Here is a 27,902-nt window from a genome sequence, read left to right as displayed (position 1 = left end):
TGAAGCAGCAGAGGTGCACCTCATTGCAGTTAAGCATCTGGCCAACTATTTGCTGACATGAACTCTTTTCCCCTGAGAAGTGTTTGAAAGATGATGTTGCTGTCACCCAACTGTTAGATGCCCCCCTCCTACCACATCCCACTTATGTCCTCAAGGGCACCCTTGTGCAAGCAAATGTCACTCATGTAATCCAGTGAAATAGGATTGGCCACTGCAGCAATTATTTTTGTTTCCCTCACCTCCTTTTCCCCCTCTCATATTACCTGGGCTCCTGTCAGCACACCAACTTGTTATTCCCTTTGCACTCTGGGCTCGCTGCAGGCAGCAGGACGTCTCTACCTTCGGCTTCAAGGTCAGTTTAACTACCTATATTGCTTTTTCTCACCTCAAATGGTAGCATTTCAAATACAAGGGTTATTAAAAATTAATTCAAAGCACCACAGGCAGTGGTGTAATTTGGTTATAATTTATTGATTCACATAACGACTAGGTGCATGAAAAAAAAGTGTCAGACCACCATGCAGCTGATTCAAATGCTGACCCTTAAGTAACAGTTTAAGTAAGGGAAAAACAAGTCCCTTTGCAGATGTGTAACAAGTTCAGAGAAAACACCTCTAATTCAGTATGGTTTTTGTGATTTTTATTGTAGCTCTCTGCACTGTGGAGATGAGGGTTTTATACTGTAAAATAGTGTCAGATCAATTCAGAAGGGCAAGGACTTCCAGCACCTTGGCTGGGCTTTGGTAGGAGAATTTGGGCTTCTGACTCTCACCAGGTTGAGTCAGATGGGTCAGACCTACAGCTGACAGAAATAAAAAATCATGCTGTTTCTAAGGGGTGGTTACTAAGGAGTAGTTGTCTAATCTATGAAGAGTCTTTTCCATGTCTTCTCTATTGATACGAATCTATTCATAGATTGATATTTGGGATTTTTTTCCCAGACTATTAGATTATTTTTGTAACTGTTCATTGACCTCTGGCATTACAAGGAGAAAGAAACTGAATTTTAGTTTATTTTTCATAGAGATATTCCATGCTGTGATTAAGGTGCATTTAGACTGATGTCTGCATTGACATTACTTCTGCACTCTTAAACCCAGACCAGTCAGAAAGGTTCAAGTCTTGCTCAGAGTGTGCTGTGAGAAACTGAAAAACCCCACCAATATTGCTTTATGAGATTTAAGGTTTTAATTTATATCTTATTCTATGAACCTGTAGAGTGATACAGCAAACCAAGAGCAATGTAAGCTGTTTTCTGGGCATCTAAAAATGGTGTCTCATGCATGTAGTCATTTGTGACATTTATTGCAGATGTTTCTAAGGTGCCAGAAACTTCCATAGATGGGCAGAGAAAACTTTCCACTGGCATCTGTAGGCTTTAGCTCAAGCTAAGGATGACTCAATGAAAATACTTCTCAAATAGAAAAGACCAGCCTCTTTCTCCCTCCACCACGTAAAAGTTCAGCTCTCTGCAGTGATACCATTAGCTAAACAGCGTAACAGTTTAGGATGTCCGTATACATTATTTGTGATTATGAGCCTGTGTGAACTTTAGCTATGGCTCTGCCATTCCTCTAAAATGTCGCTCAGAATCACATGGTGTGGCAATTAATACCACCCATGACATGGTTCAAATATTTAATCTAGTTCTATTTCTAGAAATGTCACTGTAACCCTTGTACCTTCCTTCCCTCCTTGGCTAAAAGCACAGGTGCTGCCTAGTGTGAAATATAGGATAACCAATACCTGTGTTCAAATACATTAAGAGAAAAAAGGACCTGACAGCTTCCTCCTTAAAAGAAGTTCAAGTAACTAAAGAACTAATAACAAAAGCATCATTTTTAAAATATTAAAAGTAGTAGTAAAGTTCCTAAGTTCTTAAGGGGTAAAGAGGCAGTCTATGCATTTCTGATGATTCACTCGCCTCTGAAGTTCCCAGAGGGGGATGCAACAGCTTCACATATGTGCAGATCACAGGAGCTCTGTGTGCAACAGAATACAGCTGAGGCAGTCCAAGCATGGTGGTAGCTATGAATCAAATCTCCTGGAGACCCTCTGCAGCCTCTGGCCAGAGCAGCAAGGGGAGTTTTGCTATGTCAGAGTTTTCTTAAGTTGTTGACTTAAAAGAAGGATGTTTTTAGTGTTGGTGAGAAACCTGCTATAGAAAAGCTGTATTTGTCCTGGAGAGTACCTTCACCTTTAACAGAGGCTTTAATTTAGCTGTATTGTGAATAAGAGGGAAAACTGGTTTAAGGCCAGAAATTGGCATTCTCAAATTTTTTTCAGCCTGGGGTTCAAACTGTGGTTTCAAGCCACCCCTCCACTTTAGATGATACTTGCAGTCCTTTGGGCTGTTTCTCATCCAGCACCAGATTTACAGTAGTGACTTCTACTAAATCTTATTGCTGGCTTTTGTCTCTGCCTTCTGTGCATGGTAGGTGATACCTCTATTAAAATACAGTTTTAAACCCAAAATACACTCCTGGCAGGACATAAATGTCCTGAAGGCTGGTTATAGGTAGCTGAGCATGTCTTAGAGGACAGCAGAGATAAAGGCTATGACCTCTAAGATCATGACCTTTCAGACAGGTTTTGCTGATTCACTGGCCGTAAGTCATCACGGCGTATAGGAGTACTGCTTTGGAAAAGGCAATGCCAATTTGACCCTGAATTTGTTTACCCTTTATGGAGCTGATGTGGTGAGAGAATGGAAATTATTTTGCTCTGCTATAAAGAAACCTTGTTTTTGCAGACACTTAACACTACATGCTGTACATGCTGTACAGCTTAGTGGCTGTTAATTTAAGTCAGTGTTGCATTTACTCCCCTCACAATTAACCACTGCAGACACTGCTCCACAAGGTGACTTGCAAGGAATTAATCAAAACTCTTCACTGTAGGAGGGAACCTATGCATGGAATATACACAGCAACTGTTTCTGAGCCAATTGCTCTGTGTTTCTTCTCTTCTGTACAAGAGTATTTTTGCTTTCTCCAAGTGATAACACAAATGACCTTGGAAATAAAACTTTAAAGGATTTGTTGCCAGTGTCAAATTCCACTCTCAGAGCCACTGCACTGTGCTCCATGGACTGCCCTTGGGACAAAGACATGCGTAAGGCTGGAGAGATGCAAAAGACATCTTAACTAGTTATCATGAGGCAAAGCCAGTATCCAAAGTATGAACAGAATAATATAATAAGCAGAAAATGCGCAAGGCAAGATGTCCAAGCATTTTGTAAAGCTGTTGGATATAAATACTGGGAGCTATCAAAGTGTTTTGCAGCACACTTGACTAACAAGAAAAAAAGAAAAACCTTCCCTGCCACTTTACCCATAGAAAATCCACCTGATGCTGGATACCAGCTGAGATGTATATCTTACCCTCTGCCTTCAGCAGTTAAAGAATGCCCAGTTGTGGGCACTGCTGAAGACCATGCTACCAGCACAGGAAAGTAAGACAGACAAGTTGTAAGTCCTGGGTGACAGTAGAGCAGATCATCCCTGACCGTGACAAGGAAAAGTGGGAGATAAATGACTTGAACAGGACAATCACATGAGAGCCAGCAACCTTGGCACCCACATTAAAGCGCTGGTGAGCCAAACCCAAGTGATGCCATGTGCAGCAGAAGCAGGTGCACCCTCCCAGTTACAGCACATGCTGGTACCACCATGCTCACGAGGGCCATTTTTTGTGTTTCTGCCATCTGCTAAGGGATTTGAGAAGCTCGTGCTTTTCTCTCCCTGATATTCCCCACCTGCTCTTCTTTCCATCAGCCTGCAACAAGATCAGTGCTATCCTAATCTGTCGACTTGAGCTAGCACTCAAATGTGCGTTTCCCTACTGCAAAATAACAGTTCTCATTAATTCACTTTGGATTGTTGTGTCTCCTGATGTGTCAGCTTCTGCTGAGCTGCATACAGAACATACATGGTACTCCAGCTTGGTCATACCCCAACACTGAAACAGTTCAGTTTAGATCACATCTCTGAATATTTCTTACAGCATGTGCTGAAATCCCCACATTACAAAATTAGTAAGGAAGAAGCTTCTGACTCTCAATGTGCCTATCCACTACATTTTGGAAAAACAGCTGTATTACTATCAGAGTTACAGAGTATTATCTGAGTGACACAGGCTTCAGGTCTCATGCCATGAATCCTAAGAATCTCACTAAAATCCTTAAAATGAAGTTATTAAGCTTTATACCTCAAGAAAAGTGTTGTGTCTAGTACCATAGAAATCAGACCTCATTTGGACAACGGAAGATGTTCACAGAACTACAGATCAGTGCAGGTTTAGAGGCAGCTAATTCTGTAGTATGTGCTACCAAAATAAAGCCAAACTCACACGTAGCTTATGGTGCATTGCAAGAACTTGAAAATTCTGCAAGGTTGGTGCAGTTATAAACCATTTAGCAGAGAAAGAATTTTTAAGTAGAAAACCTTAAATGATAATTGGGAACCATTTAAGAATATTTTAGCAGCACATTCACAATACTACGACAGAGGAGAAAACTTCTCTGCTTATTAGGAAGCATTCCAGTTTAAAGGGAGAGTGAAAGTCAGAGTAGAAAAAATGACAGGACTGATAGAGACCTAAGTTAACCAGGTTCCTGCTGTTGCAGACAACCCCACCACATAATCCTACTCGGAAGTGTATCTATGTCCGTAGCAGAAATAATTCCCTGACTGCTCCGATCAGGAAGCTGCCTAGGCTGTGCTGAGGACTGCAGTCATCACTCCCTACCCACTGCTCAGGGAACTGTGTGACTCCCAAAAGGGGACAGCACTTGGCAGGCAATGACCATGCTGTGCACTTCTAGTGAACCGCTGTGGTCCCGAGGGGCTGATAGGATTTCCAAATGCAAAAGCTATTCCTTAGACACAGAGATGCTCTGCCGCTTCCATTTTGGAGACCTGCTACAACCATTACTGGAATGACAGGACCATTCAGGACATATCAGGAGGATGCTGGGGATGAAACAAAATGGAAAGAGTTCAAGGAAGAGCTAAAGATCAATTAATAAATTTGAAAATATTAGTAAAATCTGATGGAGAGACATAAAATGTGACTGTCATTAAGTACCTACATGTGGCCAAATAATGAGCAGAAATTTCTACAACAAACTGATAAAAGTAATAACAAAGACCAATGATTCAAACTGAAGACAAAAAAATGCAGGCCAAAAATAAGACAGAGTTTTATTTATTTATGTTTTTAACTCAGGTTGATTAACCCTTGGAACTCCTTTATCTTCTCTGGACCACACTCTAGGTAGTTTTAAATGGAAGATGGATGCTTTCCTAAAGCAGGTGTTTTCCCTCCAGCACACCTGATCAGCACATGCAAGCACCCGATTCCTTTTCAAGGGTTAAAACCAGTAATTACAAAAGTTCTGATCTTGAAAAATTAATCTTTCCCCTTCCCAGCTGCACTATGGTAGCACTCTAGGCGTCTACAAGAAAATGCATTTTCTATCATCGTGAGCATGAGGGAAGACCCTTAGGAAGCGCCTACAAAAGAAAAGTGTGCAGTGGTTAAATTTCCCCATGAAAGCAAAATCCCTACAGTGGATGCCTAACGATAGACTGCAGTGAAACCTGAATCACAGCATGGTATTTCTGGTAAAGCATTCTTAGAAAAACCTTACACCTTTAACAACACCTTTGCCTGGAATAATTACATTTCTCTGAATCCACAGAGGTGGTAATGTTGCAAACTTATTGTTAGGGCAGGTTTACATTTTCTGTGAGGAAAAAAACAGATGAATCTGTTAATGATTTGAGGTCAGATTTGACAAGCAGCTTTCATGATAATTTTTTTTAGGTTGAGATCATTCTGTTCAGACTCTTTATAAAATAGATCTTTTTGGAATGTCTGTTTTGAAGCAACGCATTACTTAGACATCATGCTATTTTTGAGGGGGAAAAAAAGAAAAACAAAACAAAACGGGCTTGTTTCTTGTCAAAAAAACTGTCTTATTCATTATGCACACTCATTATGTAAAAACTTTCTTGCTGAACTTGAAGACCAGGTTTTGTGCAAGACTATTTGTGCTATTTTGATTGTATGTGGACTATCTGTGCAAGGCTAACATGGACTCAAGTTTGTGCTGCAGTATTACATGCACTTATATTCAGAACTATAGCCCACCCTTGTGGCAAGAGGTGTTTATTAAATTAGGAGTTACACCATTTGATAAAAAAAATTACAGTCCCCTTTCCACAGCAGTCCAGATGATGTTTTTCTTCTCACAAGAAATTCTAACTTTCATGTTCCCCTAGACCCTTTGCATTTGACAGTCACAAATGATGGTCCCTGCGATGGCAATGCCACGCTGCAGACAGAAGGTCCTACCTAAGGAGCGGAAGATCAGGCCAGCTGTCGTCTCCCAGTTCCTGCAGGCAGCAGCCACGTGATGCTATGATTGATGCTTGCAGGTCACCTTCTCAGCCGAGTCACCTTTTCTGCAGGAGTGACTGGGTTTAAAAAGCTGAGGCACTTACTGGTAAAGACAGAAACTGAAATTCTGCTTACAGAATGGCAAAGTTTGGGGAAGGAAATATTAGGCTGAGGAGTGCTGGGCTTAAATTCTTAAACTGTAACAAGGGATGCGTAGTTAGACATTAGTTTAAAAAAAAAAAAAAAGAAAAAAGCCTATCTTACTCTGATTATTTTTTTTTTTAGGTAGTTAACCTACGCACTCTGTGGCATCTCCAGTGTTGGAGGCTTTTAAGAGCTGTTAGAGGAGCATCTGTCAGGTAAATTAAAGCCTGCCTTAGGGTAAGGAAAACCTTTCCTGTGATCCAACAAGGCAAGAATGTCCTGGGGGACTAGGCACACAGCCACAATAGAAGATAACATTGCCAACAAGAAAAATACTTGTGTTATGGGACTTCATCAGAACTCAGAAAGGAAAACAATTTTATGAGCATAAAATCTGCCTTTGATCAGGTGTCCAAAAGTCAGTGATTCTGTCCCAAAAGACCCAAAAGCCCATTTAATGTATCAGACCCTGACAGGGTGAGAAAAATACTGATGCGGCCTGAACAAGGGAGGAGGGGGCAATGAAACTGTCCATGCTGAGAGGATCTGCTTTAGGGATTAAAGCTTGGTATTGCACATCCAGTCAAAGACAGGCATAACTAGAAGGAGGGGATACTTGTACTCATTCAGCAGAAAGAGTAAGGTAAAATGTCCCTGTATTTCCCAGATCAGCCATGGCACAAAGCCTTCACTGTGAGTTATCTGGGAAGAGTCTTTGCCTTTTCCCCCAGGCCCATCTATTTCTTTTTCCAGGTGGTTTGTGCCTCTTTCTGTTCACAGGCTGTGATTTCTGTTACAGCCCTACATCTGAGGCACACAGTGTAGTTCAGCCTGAAAGACAAGGATGACAAGATAACCGCAGCCACCCAGGGTATTGTTTGCATGCCACGTTCTGCAGAACGTTTGCCCTGCCCAGATGCTCTCAGGATCGGGCCCTCTCTTATCCAAGAGCTGATTTAAGGGCAATTCAAAGGATACAAGAAGCACTGAATCAGCAGCTAAACAACCTTTAGCTTTTAAAAACTTCAGTGAGCATGGTTTGTCTCCCAAAGAAATCACAGGGAGCAGCTTCTAGCATCCTTCACCCTCGCAGAGCTCCCATGTACTTCTCAGCTTCTCCAGAACAAATTAATGCCAAGTGCCTAGCCAAGAGCATGCTGTGCTCACCTTCCAGTCTCAGACCAAAGTATCATGCTGATCCAGACAATAACTTTCTGGCTGGGATGTTGCTTCTATCCATTGCTTCTATCCATTGATCGTTGGAAAAGGCTCAAAGGTAGAAAAATACGCAGCCAGTCAATCAATTGGTGCTGTTACGAAACATGGGACTTCCCTGTCACATTGCATTAGTGCAAGGAATGGAGGTTATGTGAAAACAGCAAACAATACAGTGCAGCCTAGCCAGCAGATATGTGTCATGGCTAAAGATAATGACTTGTCTGAGGCTGTTAGCTTTACCTGTTAGGCTGCAGTACACACTGCAGTCAATAGCTGCACTGCTCTTGTTATTTCTGAAGCATTATAATTAACCACAGAATCACAGGATCACAGGTTGGAAAGGACCTCAGGGATCATCTAGTCCAGCCTTGATACCGTTGTGCCTCACACTTCTTTCTAAATATATACTGCACATGATTCCTCTAGTTTTATCAGATGTATGGACCAGATTTGTCCCTTAAAGTGACACAGGACTCAGAAGCTTCCAAAAAATCCAAGCTGGTGGAGATACTGATGAATGCCTGGGGTTAGGACAGGATTTTGACTGCCAGCCAATTCTTCACAGTAAAGATGGCATCTGTGAAACAGAACTATAAATACATACAGCTGCTATGAAAATACATGTATTGTTTCTCAGACACATAGGTATAACAATAACAGTTCTGCGCAGATTAGTCATAAGCCAGTAATTCCAGACAGTAGGACGGGGATGTTATACTGTGAAAAGGCACAAGAACCACCTGCTAACTGCACTGAAAAGGAAGTAGCACAGAAACCTTCATCATAAACCTCAGATTTGACTTTGATTTACAGTCAAATGTTCTCCCACCATTTTGGGAGGGGGAAATCCTGTTGCAGTCACGAAAGCCTGTCCTGCAACTCTCACCTAAACAAATTCTTAGACAGAGGGGAGCCACTCGCAGAGATAAGGCAACGACTGTCTGCCTCCTGTCCCAGCCTGGCGTCAGCATGTTCTTCATTATACTCTAGTGCAATGCAACTAATTCTTGAGGACTCGGAATAGCTGAGGAAGTCACAATGTATTCCTAATGAGAAGAAAAAAATAAATGCCCCCCTCTGTATGGTCTCTCCCCATTTCTGTTTTAGGGAAACTCGGTGAAAAAGTATTGAAAGTTCTGTTGATCAGTCAGCACCTTTGTCTGGAAGGAAAGTTAGATAAATGTATATTGAATTTCAAAGGCATGAAGGAGACAGAATAACAAAATTCATGTATAAAATTCTTTAAACAAGATACAGGACATGAAACAAATGACTCTCAAACTTGAAACATATCTGTTTCTCATCTGACATATGTGAGTAAAGTTCAGAGAAGATACTGCTTTGCATCAGAAAACCATGCAAGCAGATGAGATCTTTTTACCAAGTAAGAAGATATAAATGTCAGATTGAATTTGTCTTTAGACAGCAGTGGAAAAGGCGAAGTAGTACAGGGTTTGGGATTAACTAACCCAGATCTACATGAAAATTATTGGAAATCAGAACACTTTTTTCACTGAAAATGAAACCAAATGGGTTGAGGTGTTTAATTTAACCTCCAAAAGAATGGTGAAAAGATTGCATAAACAATAATGGTTTTTTAAAAACTTTGAATAACAAATGAAGCAGCATATCCTGGGGAAAATTACATGTTGTCTTGTAAATCTTCCATGCCCATTTCCCGAAGATGATTTACCAGATTCCAGTTTTAAGAATGAGCTTCTGTCAGGGACACAAATTGGAATTTGTGTCCTTTCTTTAAACAGGAGTTATATCTTCCTGAGAAACTCAGTCACCAGCAATACTACTTTAATTCTGATTCTTGGAAAAAAATGTATGTATTGTCATCTTCAGACTTGCATAGAACATGCATTTTCTCTGCTAGACTTAAAGATCTCCTGTACTCCAGATATAATCCCAGTAGAATTAAATAGAAAAAAATACATGCATAGAAATAATACATGTAAATACCAACAATTTTTCTGAACACACTACATAAGTGCAAATCAATAATAAAAATAAATTTATTCTCTTACAGGGCTACCATTTAAAGTGAGAATTTATTTGTCATTTGCACTGCATGAGGACTTAGGGGTTGACATTGGGCTGTCTTCTCTTCCAGACATCGTATCCTCCGAGAGGAATGGCTAGTACCTTCTGTCGTCTCCTGGCCGGCCGTGCAACCACTGCACTCTTTGCAGCCACAGGCACAGGGGTGCTAACTACCGGTTACCTCCTCAACCAGCAAAATGTGAAGGCTGCTGTTCAGGAAAAAAAGAAACTCTTCCCTCCAAGGTAAGGACTTGGGGTTAGACAGTCAGCTGAGCACAGCACCCTGGTAACTGGGCTAGGAGTAACATTTCACTCTTTGGAGGAACAAGATCCTCATAGTGAGCTGCAGAGTCCTCATGTGGTCACACAGTCTGTGTATCTGTCCATGGGCAATATGACCTGAAAAACAGCACCCTTGATTACTAACCCCAGTTTTAGGTAGCACCAACAATGGCCTTCAAGACCAGAAAGCAGGGACGTGAGATACTATCAACACTCAAAAAAAAAGCCATTGCCAAACAATGACAAGCCTAAGAAATGTTTTCAGTTTTAGGCAGAGCACTATATTAGTCCTTATTCTATCTCATCAGCTATCGAATGCTTTGCAGCTCAACCTATTGGACTGGCTGATTGTACAGACTCTACCATTAGGAAATGTGAAAGTATTTTCATTATGCAAGTAGTAAAGAAATCTCCCATATAACTGCTGTTTGAAATACTCCTAATTCTGTTACAGACTGGCTGGCTGCTGATGATTAGAAACTAATTACAGACTTTCTTCTCTGTAGGCTGACTTTGCTGGCCATAATTATACAGATCAGGCCCTGACAGACCTTTTTCTTTTTTAAGTAGTGAATAGTATCCTAGTTAAAATATATTCTTATAGAAATAATGGAGTTGTACATAAAGATAATCACTACCAGTACAAGGTAAATGTGGTCTGACTTAGTTGCAAAAATGCCTTGCTAAAGCATAACATCTTTCTTTTCCATGGCTTACTACACCATGCAGCTTTCTCTAAATAATAATGTCATTAAAGCAAACCCAGGTATTGCAGAAGAATGAAACTCCCAGCTGACATTGATAGACAGGCCCACTGATGTCCACTAAGCTGTGAGTGCACCTACGCCCTCAGTTACAAAGAACTTCTTCAGCTAAACTTAATTACCTTCCTGTTTGAAAAAACTATGTTAGACCTCTTTTATTTCGAATAAGAGTGTCTCAGCAGAGATTTAATGGGGCTTAGTTCACTTTCATAGCTCACTAGGATTAATTTTCCTGATGGTCTCAATTAACAGAAATCTGCAATTGCCTGTTCGTGTGGTGGCCCACCTATGTGCAATATGGGGTACCTTCAGTGACCTGAATCTTCCTCCCTTCCTAAAACTCAATGCAACATATAAACCAAGAACTAATTATAGTTTTTAAACCATGCTGTGTACTCTGTATCTCATGATCCCTTCAATAGCTTCATAAACTAGCAAGGATTACTCTTCGAAGGTGCCAAATTAATTGCTTGGGATTTTTCTTCTCTTCAGCGCAGACTATCCTGATCTCCGCAAACATAACAACTGCATGGCTGAGTGCCTCACACCAGCCATTTACTGTAGGCTGAGGGACAAGATGACTCCCAATGGCTACACCCTGGACCAGTGCATCCAAACCGGGGTTGACAATCCTGGCCACCCTTTCATTAAAACTGTGGGCATGGTTGCAGGTGATGAAGAATCCTATGAGGTAAGGTGTTTCCACAATACTGTTGTATTTCGTTCAGTTTTCGTGGTATTGTTCACAACAGCTCATTAGACGAAGACAAATTGCAGTAAGGGATGCACTCCTAAGATAAATTGTATCCTGAAAAGTGTGTAAGGGGCAGGCCATGTGCATAAAGATGGTGCTTTCCCTACTCCTCCTCACTAGGAAATGCATGAACATGAGGTGGTGTTACCACAGGTGCCCCCTCTGCTACAATTGAGGTTAATAAAATGGACCTGCTTGGGAGCAGCTGCTACCTGCCTCCAGCAGCTGCCTCTCTCCTACAACTAAACTTAGTTTATGGCAAAGCTATGCAACCCTGAGAGGCACAAAATAAAGGCAATGTGTAAATTACATTGTGGAACAGCAGAGGCAGAAGTGAAGCAAAAACATCTTCTGGGAAGTGCCAGATATCATTAAGCCACAGCTTTTGGATCATGATGAAAACCAAAGATACACAGCTTTAGGATGGACAGGTTTATTGAACTCTGGAATAAGGAGAAGAGGAAAAGAGAAGAAAACCCTTATTTTTATTAACCTCTGTGGTTTGGTTCCTTCAGTCTACCGACAATGGTACCTATTATTATACAGTCTCCTAACAGTATTCCAAATGCTGGGCTGCTGAAGATGGACTGGGACACCTGGCGTTCTGGACTATCAGCGACTGTGGTTTGGTTTCCTCATTTAGATGTGCCCCGCTCCTCATTTGCATGAAGGTGTGCTTGTGATTGGGGTTGACACACCTGAGACAAGTGGCTCTAATGAGGACTAGTACCCCATAGCAGTGAAGACATAGGGTATTACTGCATGACCTAAAAACAAGAGGCAAGGTGCTGAGGGACTCAGAGTGTGTGTTCTGGTTGATAATACATCCTTAAACCTAGTCTGGTTGCCACCATATCCAGTACCTGTCTGTGGTAACTAGAGTAAACTTGTCACTTAAGTAAGGTGAAATTGCACCTTCTTTTTGTTGTGAAGATGAGCAACCACTGCAGAGCACTCTCTAGGTCAAAAGCACCCCCTCTTTTCATATTTACCCCAATCTGCATTTGCAAAGCCCCTTTTACATCTGTCCTCCAGGAGCCTGTGCCAGGGGACTTCTGTGGCTGAAACTGGTGCGTTTAAGTGTTTCTGTGTTTCTGCAGACTCTTTCTAGATTCTCTTGACTTCATAGGTGTTTGCTGAGATTTTTGACCCTGTCATTAAAGTGAGACATAATGGCTATGATCCACGGACAATGAAGCATCACACGGACCTGGATGCATCCAAGGTAGGATTGAAATAAAATAATGAGACAATAAAGGTTCAGGGCTGCTTCTTACAGTGATGACATGCATGAAATAGTACTTTTTTTCCTGATCCAACTTCAAAGACAGTAATTTTAGGGTTAAGGAAAGTGGGAATGCCACTCACGGCCCTAACAGGAAGACAGTTGCATCCCCAGCTTGTTCCTAGAAGAAGGATCAGTCTCAACTGTACTAAGCATCTGGGCCAAAGTCTTACTTGCCAGTGTCAGTCTGTTCATGAGCTTACAGATAACTGTGAGTCTAAGGCTTGGAATGAAAGCAGGAGTCGGCTCCACTACGCCCATACATGTGATCAAACCTTACCTGCTGCTTAATTTTTCCTTCATAGTTAAACTACACTGTGGTTTAGCATCTTCTTGGGCTTTCCTCTTTTGAAGGAAATTCCATACCTGGCCCCCTGCCTCTGCCGATATCCGTGTTTCCAAAAGCCACGCAGATTCTTTCACATTTTGGACCATGAAGTACTAGCTGGTTATTCTGCCAAATGCATTCAGTCAAAGAAACCTGTTGTTCCTAGAAGAAAAAAAAAACAAACCTGCTGGTCTGAAACTCTGAGGGGCTCCTGGTATCCTGAGTATCTGTGATCTCATGGAGAGGTTGTCATGCCTGGGCAGAAAGGTGCCCCTCTTTTTGTATGATTGGATTTGGCTTTTTTTTTATGGTGGAGCACAATGCAGGGGACTGTGTGTGAAATAATGGAAGATTCTTCCTTCAGATCACCCAGGGTCAATTTGATGAGCGTTACGTCCTCTCATCACGGGTGCGTACTGGCCGCAGCATCCGGGGCCTCAGCCTTCCTCCCGCCTGCACCAGGGCAGAGCGGAGAGAGGTGGAGAATGTTGTGGTCACTGCACTCGCTGGGCTGAAAGGAGACCTCTCTGGAAAGTACTACAGCCTGACTAATATGTCCGAGAAGGATCAGCAGCAGCTTATTGACGTAAGTATAGCTCCAGTGCTGACAGCACCTTCATTGACTCTTGTTTATCTTAATCTTCATCTTTCTTTGGGGTACCTGCTTTCCTGTGTAGCTAAGAAGGATAATCACAGCATTAACCCAGTAGTTAATGGCCTGCCAGTATTTTTAATATAACAGCAAATCATCCAGGGTCTAGATTTTGGCTAAGTACATAATGTGTAGGTCCGACACGTGGAGATATATTCCAGATAGCAAGATCCATGTCAAATCAAATATACATGGCTGCTGACACCTCTTTGGACAAATAACAAAGTAAATTCAGGACTTGAGCAAAGATCGATATTTTCTATATTAATAACCATTCTAAGTAAAAACATTACACTGATATAAGCATTACATATTATCTGTATTCTGGACTGCCGGGGTGGGGGGCTTTGGCTGTAATTTATTTATGTTAAAACTACACTAATTCTGATTTCCTCAGAATGGCTGTAGCCAACTGCACCCAGGTGTCCTTTTCCCAGTCCTGTAACTGTGTTTAAGGACTTGAAGGATCAGGCCCATAATGAGAGTTTTCGTTGTCATACAGATGGAAACACAAGGATTTTCATTATGGATTTTGTCACAGCATGTGACATGTCAAACAAACCTTGAATGTGCATTTTAAATATCCAAAGGAATGGCTGTACCCTGTTAGCTATATTTATGGCACATTAATCCATAACATCAACCAAAAGGGAGCTGATGAAGTAACATAACTATTTATAACCCTGGAACTAGGTGTCACAGTCTGGATTAACCAGGAGTTAAGAATTTATGTAAGGTCAGTAACTTTTTTAATTGAATGTCCTTGGTAATGTATTTATTCACAAGATGTTGATGACCTATTGTAGGTTTTATTTCATTGCCTTTTTCAGCAGGAGAGAGTTCCCTAGAAAGCAGCAGTCAAAATAGGAGTGTGGAGAACGTAATTCCTCCATGGTTTAAGTCTAAGTCCTTTGGGAAGTGGAATAGGCTTCACTGATTCAGCGTTCTACCTTGTTTTGTTTGCTTTTATGGTAATGCAAAAGTATAGAAATCAGGGCATTGAATGTTGTAACCTCAGACTCCATCTTAAACTTATACCATTGCTTACCTCCTCCAGTACATTAGGACCTTGAACCTCTATAACATCAGGCTTTCCCCCGGCCTTTAATAAGCAACATCTGATCTCTATAAGATCAAATTCAGCACAGAAGGCATTTGGTACTTTGCAGATTTGGGCCATATGCATGTAAGGGAAACGTGCTTAGCTGTCTTCTTGCAAAAAGGGGATTTCTTTCTTTCAAGCAGAAGTGTTGAGTGGAGCAAGCCAAGGAAGGAAATGTTGTGTCCCTGTGATGAACAAAAACTCTATACATTTTCTTGCATGCGGGGAGCCCTTATTGTGGCCTTCCAGTACTTAAAGGGGGGCTATAGGAAAGATGGGCACAATCATCTTGTTGGCAAGGCCTGTTGTGACAGGACAAGGGGTGATGGGTTTAAACTAAAGGAGGGTGGATTTAGATTGGATATAAGGAAAAAATTTTTTACTATGAGGGTGGTGAAACACTGGCCCAGGCTGCCCAGAGAGGTGGTAGATGCCCCATCCCTGGACACACGCAAGGTCAGGCTGGACGGGGCTTTGAGCAACCTGATCCAGTTAAAGGTGTCTATTCACTGCAGTGGGTTGGACTAGATGGCCTCTAAAGGTCCCTTCCAACCCAAACCATTCTATGGTTCTATGGTTGGGGTTCTGGCTGCATCATGCCCATCACAGGGTATTCAAAGATGGACACCTAAAATTCTCCGCTAAGGGGAAAAAGAAGTAAAGCGCATCAACTTGTCTACCATGTCATATTTATTCTGGATAGCTTGCCACACTATTCTTAATCAAACCCTAGATCTAAAAACAAACAAACAAACCAACAAACCCCCAAAAACCCGCTCCCTCCAAGATCTGATACGGCAGTGTTTGAGGAATTAAGAACTCATAATTTTTCACCACACACATGAAAATCAAATACTTACTTGCTTTGGGAAAAAAGAAAAACTTAAATTATCTGGAATGTGGCAAACCAGTGGCACAGCAAGTGCTACATTCATCAAATCAGAAATAGCATCTCTGTTAAGGAACAGAACAAGTCTGTGATTCTAAAAGGTCAAGCTTAGCACTGATTTAATTCCTACCTTGACTTCATGCTCAGAATAAATTGCTAAATCTCTTTGTTGAAGAAATATATTTTCAGAACTAGGTTTTGTTGTGGTTTTTTTTTTTTTTCTCCAGTCTTTAAGGACTGATTGCATTCTCCCATCCTGAAACTTGTCCTTATGCAAAGAACATCTCTAGTGCTAGCAGTCAGGTCCCTCCAGAGTACCCTTTGCTGTGTATATGTCATATTAGGTACCCACGTCCCATTCCTCCCTGCATCTGAAAAAATTTTTTTGCCAAACATGGTCATATTACCAATGGCAGTGAGAATCTGCAAGACTCAAGAAAATCACCTGAGTGAAGTGCTTTTAGTTTTCAGAATAAGGAACCAGAATCATAAGCTGTACTATGCATTTTGCTTGCACATTGACTTCACATAAAATGTATTAGACAGCTTTATACTGTTTTCTTGAACAAACTTAAATTTTGTTTTGTTCTTTCTCTTTCTCCCTCTCTCTCCCTTTGGCCCCATTTTGGTGTCCAGGACCATTTTCTCTTTGATAAGCCAGTGTCCCCTTTGCTAACATGTGCTGGGATGGCACGTGACTGGCCAGATGCCAGAGGAATCTGGTATGTTGTGTGACATGCAGAAACTTGTGTCATGTTTTAAAGATTGTGTTACAAATCTCCTTGCTTGTCCTAACCTTGCAGCCACTCTGTCCCCATACTCACAGCATGTTCAATTTGCTTTTAAAAAAAGTTTTCCTGCTTAATTAAAAACAAACAAACAAAATCCAGTAATGAACAAAAGAATGGGAAAAACCTTTCATTTCAGAAGCCATCACTAATATCATCCTCACAACACAGTATCATAGGCACGGCTTCTTTGGGTTTTTTGTCTCCATTTTTTCTATCTCTAGATAAAAATTTGATCTGGGAAAGTCACCATGCAGTCGGCAGAGCTGAGGTTACAAAAGCAGCTAACACCAGATATAGCCATGCTGTCAGCTGGGAACCACCAGCCATAGAGCTGCAGGACACCACATTGCAAATTCCTGTCCCTCTCCTCACTATCTAGAGACAGAGTATAATTATAATTCCCAGAGCTGAAAGTAACGCTTTCTTTCCAAATGAACTGGACAAAAAGGATATGCAGAAGTTGAGTTTTCTATTTTCTTCCAGGTCTTCTACTTTCAGAAGACACCTGACATATTTTTTGCCCAAACACAATATTTTCTGGAGAGAGAAAGGGATAATAGTGCTGAGATCAGGGCACACACCCACTAGCAGAGGGTGGGAGCAACTGTGCTTTGCATAGCATCTGCATCCAATAAGGTATACTTCTAGGCATTACCAGAAGCTTTAATTCTGTAAAATTAGGCTAAAAAGGATTCTGAAGAATCACCTAGCCTGTCTCCTTGCCCTAGATGGATTCAGGACTTTATGTAGGGGACAGGACTTTATGTAGAAAAAAAAACCCAACCGTTTTCCAAGCAGTGTAGGACAATACTGGCTCACGTTCAGAAGCATAGCCAGTATTACTGTGATGAGCTAAATGTGATTGCTGTTGGGGAGCAGGCGCTGTGAAACCTGATCGCCCATGAAACCTAATGACCTGCTGGAAATCTGTGAGGATTTTTTTATTTCAACAAGCTTCAGATTAGCTCCCTGGTCCCCATCTAAATCTGAGGAAGAGGAAAAGGATAAGTCTGAGGTATCATTCTTTCTCTCTACAAACAGGAGAAGTAACAACAATATAAATACTATCCAGGGATCTCCTGAATATAACAGTCTTGCATTTTGGCTTGTTTTACATGTGAAATATGTCAGGCAGACTGGAAAAAACAAATTAGTATGATTGGACAGTATTTCAGTAAGCCACATTTGGAAAACTTGTTATTCTCCTTCAAGAAATTGTTGTCAAAAAGACTACATGTCCTGGAAATTATTTTGCTTATAAAGATTGCGATCCTGTCCTTGTTATGGGCTGGAGGACTATTCCCACCAACCTCACTGGCAGTGATGGCACAGTTTAAATGCACTCAGTGTGGACTCACTCCACATTCCTTCAAGCAATGGGGAGAATTAGTTAATTAGAGAGGGAGCTGAGTCAGGCCACCCTCAGTCTATTTGGAAAACCCTCCCCTGATCATTCAATGTGACTGAAGACAAGAGACCTGGACCTCAACTGACCATAAATTCAGGGCACAGGATGTTTATATCTGGCAAACTCAAAGTTCAAAAAAAGGAGTCGCAGTTAAAGACCAGCTGAAAATCAGGCTCTCAGTGAAGTTTAACTTTCAAATTTCATGTGTTTCGAACCTGTTAATATTCCACTGCTTGTACAAATGAGTCTGATCCCATCAATCACCTTCTACATCCTATAGAAAAGCTGTGGTAGAAGACTGAGGAAGTGGAGAAAAAGCCATGAAAGTGACCTCAGGTTTGACCTGCGCTTAAGAAACCTAACCATGACTGATCTGTTTGAGACAAGAGTGGGTACCTTCAGGCACTTTTATCTTGACTGACAAGCCAGCATCGCTAATGCGCTGTCTGGAAGCAATGTGCATCTGCTGTCCTCAGACATGTAACTTGACTGATGTGGCAATCCAGTGCGACCAAGTGATACAGAGGGCACTGGGATTTGATTTAGGGGAGAGTAAAATTAAGTAACAACATATTGCTTGGCCCCCAGCAGCATGTAAGCATTAGGGGTTTTTTTCCAAGCTGCATAGTTTTCTAAGAACAATAAAAACCGCCCCCAGTGATGGAGGATGCAGAGGTTGGCTTCTCCCTTTGCTGCACCTCCCAGCTGCACTTGTACTAGAGGACAACATGTTTTTCCTCGCTCAGCACTGCAGCAGCATGATGTGATCAGAAAAACTTCTTGCTCTGCCCAAGAAACCCACGGAATGCCGTTGGCATGGGGGATCCAACTGTGAAAGCTGCTTAAATCCCCAACTGCAGAACAATGTTATCTTGCTGTGCTTAACTTCTCCACAGCCCTGAAAGACTGTGATAAATCTAAGGATACTAAGAATTATTTTTCAGGGCTTGTCTTTTTAATTACACTCTTTTTTTCCCCCTCTCAACCAGGCATAACAATGACAAGACATTTCTTGTCTGGATTAATGAAGAGGACCACACCAGGGTGATCTCCATGGAGAAAGGTGGCAACATGAAACGGGTGTTTGAAAGATTTTGCCGTGGTTTAAAAGAGGTAGTATCTCAATGAGTTTATTATTCCTGTTTGTTTATTGTTGGGCTGTTGTCAGCACTGCCTACCGTGGTTCACACTGAACTGTCATCTTCAGGAGCTGCAAAATGAAGTAACACCAGTCCACAGAGCAACCCACACTAATGCAGTTAAAGAAGTAAACAGGCAAATTGCTAGCTGAATTGTAGGGAAAAATAAATAAAATGTTTTTGTAGTTTTGGTATTATTCAGCACAAGCTGGCTGAAGAAATATCCCCCTTTTGCTACTTTGTGCCTGCAGGCTGTGGGAATTCATAAATCAAGCATTTTATTTGTATTGCTTGATTTGCTTGAATGAAGACTTTATTTGGCCCAGCCTCCAGGTTCTCATCCCTGATGCTGGGAGGGGAGTGGATGCTGCTGAAGTTGTGCACAGGACTGAGGACTTAAGACCTCAAGGCTCACTGCCAATTTTGGGGAGATATGGGGTTTTGTGATAAAAATACTAACAACTGATAGCCAGGGCTGCTGGTCTAGCTATTCATAAAGACAAAAAAAGTCTTCATGAGATGCCATGTGGATTAAAACCGTTTTGTCTAGACAATCCAGGTAGCGCTGCAAGTCAGCTCTGGCCCTGTGCAGCCCTGTGTACTACTCTGGCACAGAAAATTTCCTTAACAGAGAAAGTGGATTTTACTGTGTCCCAGAGGCAACACAGCAAGGTGCAGTGGGACAGGTGACGTGGCCAAACACTATTCTCCACTACTGTTGTCCACATAATTCCTGGCTGGATTGCATGAAACCCTAGACATTAAACTACGTCAGACTGAAACTGGCTTGAAATTGTCTCCAAGACTGTAAGAATATTCAGGCTGCATAAAATAACTATTTCTCCCCATTGGGATCCTTGGCAAGTTCACTTAATCTGAACTGTGGAGGAACTGCATTTGTCTCCATCACACTGCTCTTCTTCCTGGGTATGGAAATGCATACTGGGCCAGCCTTGGTCTGCTTGCTTCATTCTTTTTACCTTGGCAAAAGAGCTTCTCTGGCTTTCTGTAGATATCCCTGTGTCAGAAACCCCCCAGCAAGTGTAGAGCTGATACAGCTGTGCCCCTCTTCCATATCACTTCACAGCCCCCAGCCAAAAAAAAAGCAATACCGAGTAGGGACAGCAGGGCACGACAACCTTTTGACTGTGGATGCAGAGGAAGCTCAGAGCATTCATAGGGAAGTTTGAATCTGTAGTGTGTTTGGGAACACAGAAAAACAAAAGCACCAAATGTATCTTTCTTTGGCATTGGGGTGGTTAACTGGGACCTTTTAGGTTTTCAAGGTATACCCATGAGACTGAGCAGTGTACAGGGTGGTGGCCCAGGTGACATGGCTTGCGGATGCTGTTCCCAGTTTTGCTGCTGCTACTGTGCTTACCTCACATGCAACAGAGGTGAACCTATGGACCTGGCCATGGGAAGTGGTCGGACAGCTTTGAGAACTGTGACCAGAGTAGGTGTCTGAGGCAGGAAATCAGGTCTAGTTTCCCACCATTGTTTCTGGTGTCCTCATACAATATAGAAATGATGCTAGGAGAGTCATTTATTCTGTACCCTTCTGCAGAATGGAAGTATATTTGCAGAGGTCTTATGAGCATAAGCTGGTTTATGTATCTGGTTCTCCTCTGGACAAGAGGAGAACTGAATTGGAATTGTTTTTGGATCGCAGAAGTAAATCCAGGAAGTGTAGATGAGTGAACAGGGTATCAGCCTATTCAAAGGTCAATAGACCCTTCTGATTTTTCTGTGGATAATTATTTTACTCTCCTTTCTGATCTGGTCAGAGACCTAGTACTGAGAAGCATTATATACAAGCTATGCTGTGTCCTTTCAATGGAAGTGTGGCTGTTAATACTAGGCATTTAGAAGTCAAGTGTCCTCCCTCAAGAGTCATGGCATCACTTTGAAAATTACACAAAACTCAGCTTCAGCTGCTTTTGTTTGCTCTGCAGCATTTGAGTCTTTTGGGCTTGTGTGTTGCAACATTGCTCCAAAAATACCAAGGTTAGAAACACATGTCAAAAGCTATAATTTTTATGTGAAGATAGGGCTTCACGGGCTAAGGCTATACCAAACTACCATGACAGGGAGCTTTGTGATAAAGTGATGAAGAGTCTGCAAATTAGTGGTCACGAGAAAATGATGTCAAAATCCTTGTAATGTGCACTGGCGATCTTGGTGCCTGATGAACGCAAACATTTACACCATATCCAAATCAGGCTGTTCTCAGGTGGAAATTATGCAGCTCCCTGGTGTTAGTGAAGTTTATCATCAACACAGATACATGATGACAAGAATCTCAGCTATAAGCAGACATCTTAAAATGAGACATTTGTACGCTGCCCTTTTTTTTTTGCCCTTCTTTTTTTCTGTCATAGGTGGAAAGATTAATTAAAGAACGGGGCTGGGAGTTCATGTGGAACGAGCGTCTTGGATATGTTCTGACCTGTCCTTCCAACCTGGGAACTGGTCTACGTGCTGGAGTCCATGTTAAGCTGCCCAAGCTTAGCAAGGTACATAAGTCAGTTAAAAGGCCAGTGACATAAGTCAGCTCTTCTGATTTATAAAGGAACAAATGAAAAATGACAGCTTACAGCGACTGCAAGTTAGCATGATGTGTAACAAGGTCCCATGGATAATGCACAACTAATTAAGCACATTTTTATTCTGCAAATGATTGTATTTTTTATGGAAATTAATCTACTCAGCAGACACACGCCAAGACAGGCTCTAATCCAAGGACCGAGAGAACTATCCACGTCTGCCTGTATTTCTGGAGATGCTATTAAGTCATGGGTAATAGCATTGCAAGGATTCAGCATGATAGGCAGGGTAAAAGGCAATAAGCTCAAACCTGTTTTTTTCTGATAGGATCCCAGGTTTCCAAAAATCCTGGAGAACCTGAGGTTGCAAAAGCGTGGCACTGGTGGAGTGGACACGGCAGCCGTAGCAGATGTGTATGATATCTCCAACCTGGACCGCATGGGTCGCTCAGAGGTAACCTGGTTTTTTTCCCCTTGCTTTTTAGCTCAGATCTATACTGATATGAGTCAGTTTCCCTCCAGTTGGGTTCGCTGCCATGGCAGTTTTTACTCCTGATGAATCTAGTCCAATGAAAATGCTTGTACAGTGAAAGATTACTGAAGTCCATGAAGTGCTTGCCAAATATTCCTGCTGTGGCAATGAAAAAAAACCCTGAGCAAGTTCCATAAACGTGACTTGTTTGCACCACGTGCCAAGGCTCTCCATTGAGAGCACACAGGTGCTGGAAAGGCTTGGCTGTGGTAACAGACATCCCTCAGGACGACACTTCTCAGCATCACAGCACAAGCTCTTAGACGTGCTTGCCTGCGGGAGCGCACAGCTATGAGATCGGCGTCCAGCTATCCCTGCAGCACTGGACATGAGACATGTGTAAGAGCTTGTGCAGTGGGCATTGAGCCAGCAACTATGCATTGGGCAGGTACCTGCTGCACCTGCTGCAAAGTGTTGGGGAAAGAACCAGGGATCAAGTCCTAACCCACCCGGGGAATCAGGCACTGAAAGCAAGATGGTTTAAAGTGTTGTTTTCTTTTCAGTATTCAGTCATGTCCTTTCTCCACAGTTAGACAGCAGGACAAGACCAATCCTTTCATCCCAAAATAACTGAGGAGAAGGGGTCAGTGCCATCTTCACGTGCCCTGTGTGGCACTGAGCAGAGGACATGGGAGAGCTAGGTTTAAATCAGGGCGAAGATTTAATTGTCGGCTGTGAGCCCTCCCTGTTGGGTTGTAGGCTATGACGAGGTGGGTTTGTCTCAGACATGTGTTTCGAAGCTATTTCAGTTTGAATGAGTATTTGTTGCCAGAGTGTGGAAATGACCCTACAGCCTAGTGGTGCTGCTGGTCTCCTGGGAGACTCAGGTCCCAGACCTCATTCCAGTTTCATATTTAAGTACTTTATAAAGCAGAACAGCACCTAAGAGCAAATCTACTGGAGGATGGTGGAGAAGCAGCCATGTCAAAGAGTTGTAGTCTCCTCCCACTAGCTCTGCCTGAGCCAAACCCTTATTCCAGGTCATGGGTTGTAAGTCCTGTAGCACCACTACAGCTTTCCTTTCCTCACCGAGACCATGTCTGTGATGACCCTTGGCCACGTCAAGAACAATTGAGACAAAAATTTACTTTGCAAGACCCAGTGACTCCAGTGATTTGAGCACTCTGCTGGTAGGTAGGAAACAGAGGTTCAAACCTTCTGTCAAACATGTCTTTCACCCGCCACGTTCGTGCTGTAAACTCTCATCTATGGTCAATACTAGTGGGACCTTTTTCCTCCACTAGCAATGCAAGACACAGTTTGGGCTCAGACACCAACCTGCTTGTACACGTCAGGATTTGAAGGGCTGCCTGCTTGCCCAGAAGCAAAATTTTAATTACTTTCTTGGGTTTGTTGCAAGTTAAAACTCCATTGCAAAGAAAGGCATGCTGTCAAGGTGTGTTTATCCAGAACAGCACAGCATGAGAGGCTTTGGTGACTTAGATATGGACGCAGTTTGGTCCTCTTGTTGCAACGCAACACTGGAGTCCATCCTGATTCTTGGTGGGTTTCCATAACATGAATATAACCCTGGGGTAACGCACCTGGGTTATAACTAGATTCAAACCAGTCCAGAGCTGGGCAGGTGGCTTCCTTTTCTCACTCACCTTAGGTTTTCTGCCACTGGGACAGAGCCAAGTCAGGGCTTCTGTGCTTTCTTATTTGGACATGCCCTTGAATGTCTTCACAGCCAAGGGGAATTTGGACAGGGGTTTGGATATTTTAAATCTTGGAGTTTGATGTAGGCAGCTATGTAGCTTTGGAACTAAACTGAAATAAATAGGATTGAAAAGCCATTAAGCTGTACTGCTTGCAAAAATAATTTGTGACAGACATTTAATCTTAAACATCATCATGTGTGCTTTATACTTAAATAACACAAATGATACGAAAGGATTGCGCAGCATGATTAATTAATATAAGTTCTACTGACAGATGGCCTAAGCCTACAAATTTTTGCTTATAGGAAGACTTCTACTGAACTCAGTGATTCCTTGCACAGCAAGGATTCAAAAGATTAAGCCAATACATAAGATGCAATCCATACCTTGAAGATTTCAAATCTAAATAAGAAAGAAAACTCAAGGGGATAAAAATGTTTTATTATAAGACATATTTTTTCAGTACGTAATAAAATAAATTCCATTGTGTGGTAAATGTGTTTGCAGAACTGAATTATGGTCCCAAAGGTGCGAGACAAAACTGTTTGTATTTTTGCTTTGTTTCAACTGCTGGTCAATGTAAACTTAATATGAAATTATTTTTCTTCTTGAGGCTGCAAATTCTGACCTCTGATTTCCCAACACAGCTGGTCTGTAAAAGACAATAAAATAAACTGCTAAGCCACTGAGATGCTTTACAGTAAAAACAAATCCCTTGAAAATCTGTGACTGTCACAATAAAGAGAAAATAGGATTTAGTCTTCACATTCGGTTTTAACAAACCAGTCATTAAAGGTTGCTAATGAACCATTTAATGAAGATTAAGAAAAATCAGTGCAATACCTTGCTGGCTAACTATACCACCGGGCCTGTGGTCCTTGCATGTCACTGTCTGTGGAGAAAGTCTGCTGGAGACAAGGCACCTTGTATTCTTCAGCAATTTTGAAAAAGGTTACAAGGACACCACTACCCCTGCCATATAGAATTACAAATTTTGGTGCTGCTCTGGCCCCGGAGCTAATCCCACCCTTGCCAGTGTATATCAAGAGCTGAAAACAAAGGAGCGATGGATGACATAGAGTCAGCATGAGCAGAGGATGAGAACCTCTGCTTCAGAGATGTGGGCTTGGCAAAACTGCCTCAGCAAAGTCAGCACACTTGGCAGAATGAGTAGGATATCTTACCCCACAGCTGACAAACCATTGCACAGGGTTCATGGTCACCTGCAGGGGAACATATGGTCCTGAGCCATGCCCATGCCTGTGAAAAAGTACAAGACTCTGGTTAGACAAGCTTTCTCAGGCAGTCTAAATGGCTGTAGCCAAACAGGTAGTCCTGCCTCCCTCCCAGTCCCAGCCATGTGACGGACTTACCCCATGCCTCCAGCAGCATTCAGGGCTGATGAGAGTCAGGGCAACGAGCCTCTGTCCTCCTCTCCTTGCGCCACTGTCCCAGTTAGTTTCTGTCTGACTGTGCTCACATAAATGCTTCTGCAAACACACGGGCAGTTCAGGCTTGGGAGCTGCGACGACACAGCAATGGCATTCAGTGTGAGCTGCCTGGTGATACTGAGCACTCACAGCATGGCTGTTCTGGTTTCTTCATCCTTGTACACGAGCATGCCAAACACAACAGACAGGGACCCCTGCTGTGCCATGCGTTACTTTTCAGCAAACATCTGGGGAGGACCCTGCACCCTCAAGTGGCCACATTTGAAATAGGTCTCTCAACTCATGACTAAACATTTTCTGTAAGGACTTTTGTTTGTTTGCTTTATTCCTACAGTCATATGAGTAGGAGCAGAATTTGGTGGAAATAACTTTAGGGACCTATTTGAAAGTTTCTGTTGCTGGCGGCCCAAACTCAGGGCAAATAGGAGAAGGGAATTACTATGGGTTTCCACTGGACCAGCATGACCCATACTCCCTGTGCCACAGGCAGTGTGGTGTCTATTCCATGACGCTCCTTACTTATAGCTTTACCTGCCATCATTCCAGTACAAGCCTATTTTCCCTTCCTCTATTAACACCATTAGCTAAAGATTCTACTAATACTATTTTCTTCTTGTTGCTGTAGGTGGAGCTAGTCCAGATTGTCATTGATGGGGTCAATTACCTAGTTGACTGTGAGAAGAAACTGGAAAGAGGTCAAGACATCAAAGTGCCACCACCGTTGCCTCAGTTTGGCAGGAAGTGATCTTACTGCTGATGGCGAGGAACTGGTAGAAAATATGACTGCCACTCTGACAGAAAGGCACCTCTGTATATCTCTGTACAAAAATCTTGTGTAATAAAACACTACCTGATACCTGATGTCTCCTTTGATGCCTGGCTGCCCTGGCAGAAGTTAGTCTTCGTGCAGGTTTACTAGGATGCACCCAATACAACCACCACAGTACACTCTTTTTTGGGGACTGCTTCCTTTCCTTTCTTGGTTGGTGATAATAAAAGTACTACCTGAGTAATGCAAAAAGCACAGATCCTTAATTCTAAGCTGCATTTGCACTTATGGCCACACTTAGGAAGTCTCCTACAAGCACCCTACTTTTATTCACAGATGCACTTCTTTCCAGTGACTGTCCAGGCAGCTGAAATCTACCAGCATGAGGGGTAGGTGCTGTGAAGTGCTCCTTGCTTTTTCAGCAACCGCTGAACACCATGGTGAGTTCAACAATTAACTGGAGTTGGCAGCTGCATGTGCATTCAGCCTCTGAAGTCTGCCACTTGACCTGTCATCGGGAACTCAGTGGTGTCTCTGCAAAGGAGCCGTCTCTTCTCTGTCCAGGACTGGTCTGCACACAAAATTCTTTACCATGTCACCCCAAACACTCAGACTTTTTCACTCCTACAGAACACACCACGTCACTTCTCAGCTGTTTCCCTTGGGCGTCTGAGGTACTCACCACTCTTCCATCCAGGCATCACCACTCTTCCACCACAGGCATCTCTGTGCTCACCACTATTCCATGTGGTGAGCAGCCTGGTGGGAAGAAACACTAGCAGATGCTAACAGTCCCACTGATTGCTTCTTTGTTGCATATTGAAACATATTCAGTGGTTCACTGTAACCACACTCAAAACACCAGTTCTCATGAAAAAAACAAAATAGTCAAAATATACGCTGATGAACGTGCTGTGTTGCTGTCGAGTGGGGAGTAGTATCAGCAGAAAATGTTTCAGGTCTGTGTGAACAGCAAAGTGACACTGTTGAGGCGCCCATGGCTACTGTATGTAGGGGTATGTCCAGGACATGCAGTCCAGTAGAGTCCTGACTGGTGCTTTGGAGCCCGTTGCAGCACCTTGAGCAATGTTAGTTTAGTTTATAAAACTCATGTAGTGTAAGCTCTGAGAAAACATTGAGAACATATGTGTTAGTCCTAGTTTAATTCAGGTGGCAGGAACTCCCCTAACAAAGCATCCTCCATCAGAAACCTCTTGCTGACATCTGCTGTACAGTCCCAGCCTGGTGCAAAGTGCCTTGAGAAGGTTTTTCAGCAAGTCATATCTGAAGAGCTGTGACTGGATAGCTAGGCCATAACAAATTACACACTTTAAAAATCACAACTGGAAGTTGAGAGCTAGATGGTGACTTAGGAGCTCTGGGAAACCAGCAGCATGGTGTGCTTTTGCTCAGAAGGAGAGCTGTTGTATATGAAGTAGGCTGGATCTTCCGTATGATTGCTGTTTCTTCCTCTTCTATGCTGGGTACATTCTCTAATATTTTGCCACCGACTTTCTAAATGGTGGTTAATAATAGTAATTCTGGGGAAGGGAAAGAGACTCCTGCTGATTTCACGTAGAAGGCAAACAAGTAAAACTGGAAAGACTTCACTGTTAGACCTCCAAAACAATCAAACACAAAACTCGACTGGAGGCCAAATGTGCTCAGATTATAGACTCCACTTGCTTTTTTCCTGCTGACTTGCAAACTGCTGATAGGCAGTGGTAGGAAGT

General features: G+C 42.4%; 1 protein-coding gene and 1 long non-coding RNA gene across 2 annotated transcripts; one reads left to right on the top strand and one right to left on the bottom strand.

The window, feature by feature from the left end:
* Positions 1-257: 257 nt before the first annotated feature.
* Positions 258-26,416, top strand: CKMT2 (creatine kinase, mitochondrial 2). Its single transcript, XM_075078220.1, has 11 exons — positions 258-352; positions 6,691-6,764; positions 9,887-10,059; positions 11,355-11,553; positions 12,746-12,841; positions 13,594-13,815; positions 16,509-16,594; positions 19,061-19,184; positions 21,592-21,726; positions 22,085-22,210; positions 26,026-26,416. The coding sequence occupies exons 3-11, from the start codon at positions 9,908-9,910 to the stop codon at positions 26,143-26,145; spliced, it is 1,260 nt and encodes a 419-aa protein (XP_074934321.1). The 5' UTR covers positions 258-352; positions 6,691-6,764; positions 9,887-9,907; the 3' UTR covers positions 26,146-26,416.
* Positions 24,371-26,030, bottom strand: LOC142049978 (uncharacterized). The gene is made up of 3 exons (XR_012657873.1): positions 25,323-26,030; positions 25,134-25,209; positions 24,371-24,601 (listed from the first exon to the last, which is right to left on the bottom strand). It is a non-coding gene; the product is annotated as an uncharacterized LOC142049978 (long non-coding RNA).
* Positions 26,417-27,902: the final 1,486 nt, after the last annotated feature.

Source organism: Phalacrocorax aristotelis, chromosome Z (assembly GCF_949628215.1).
Source record: "Phalacrocorax aristotelis chromosome Z, bGulAri2.1, whole genome shotgun sequence".
NCBI lineage: Eukaryota > Metazoa > Chordata > Aves > Suliformes > Phalacrocoracidae > Phalacrocorax > Phalacrocorax aristotelis.
This window is presented reverse-complemented; position numbering and strand designations above follow the sequence as displayed.

Bases quoted from the DNA above. Each gene is read 5' to 3' on its own strand.
- CKMT2 (XM_075078220.1), top strand. From the start codon at position 9,908: ATGGCTAGTACCTTCTGTCGTCTCCTGGCCGGCCGTGCAACCACTGCA. The intron at 12,842-13,593 runs GTAGGATTGAAA...TTCTTCCTTCAG, and splicing joins CGGACCTGGATGCATCCAAG to ATCACCCAGGGTCAATTTGA. The intron at 19,185-21,591 runs GTAGTATCTCAA...TTTCTGTCATAG, and splicing joins TTTGCCGTGGTTTAAAAGAG to GTGGAAAGATTAATTAAAGA.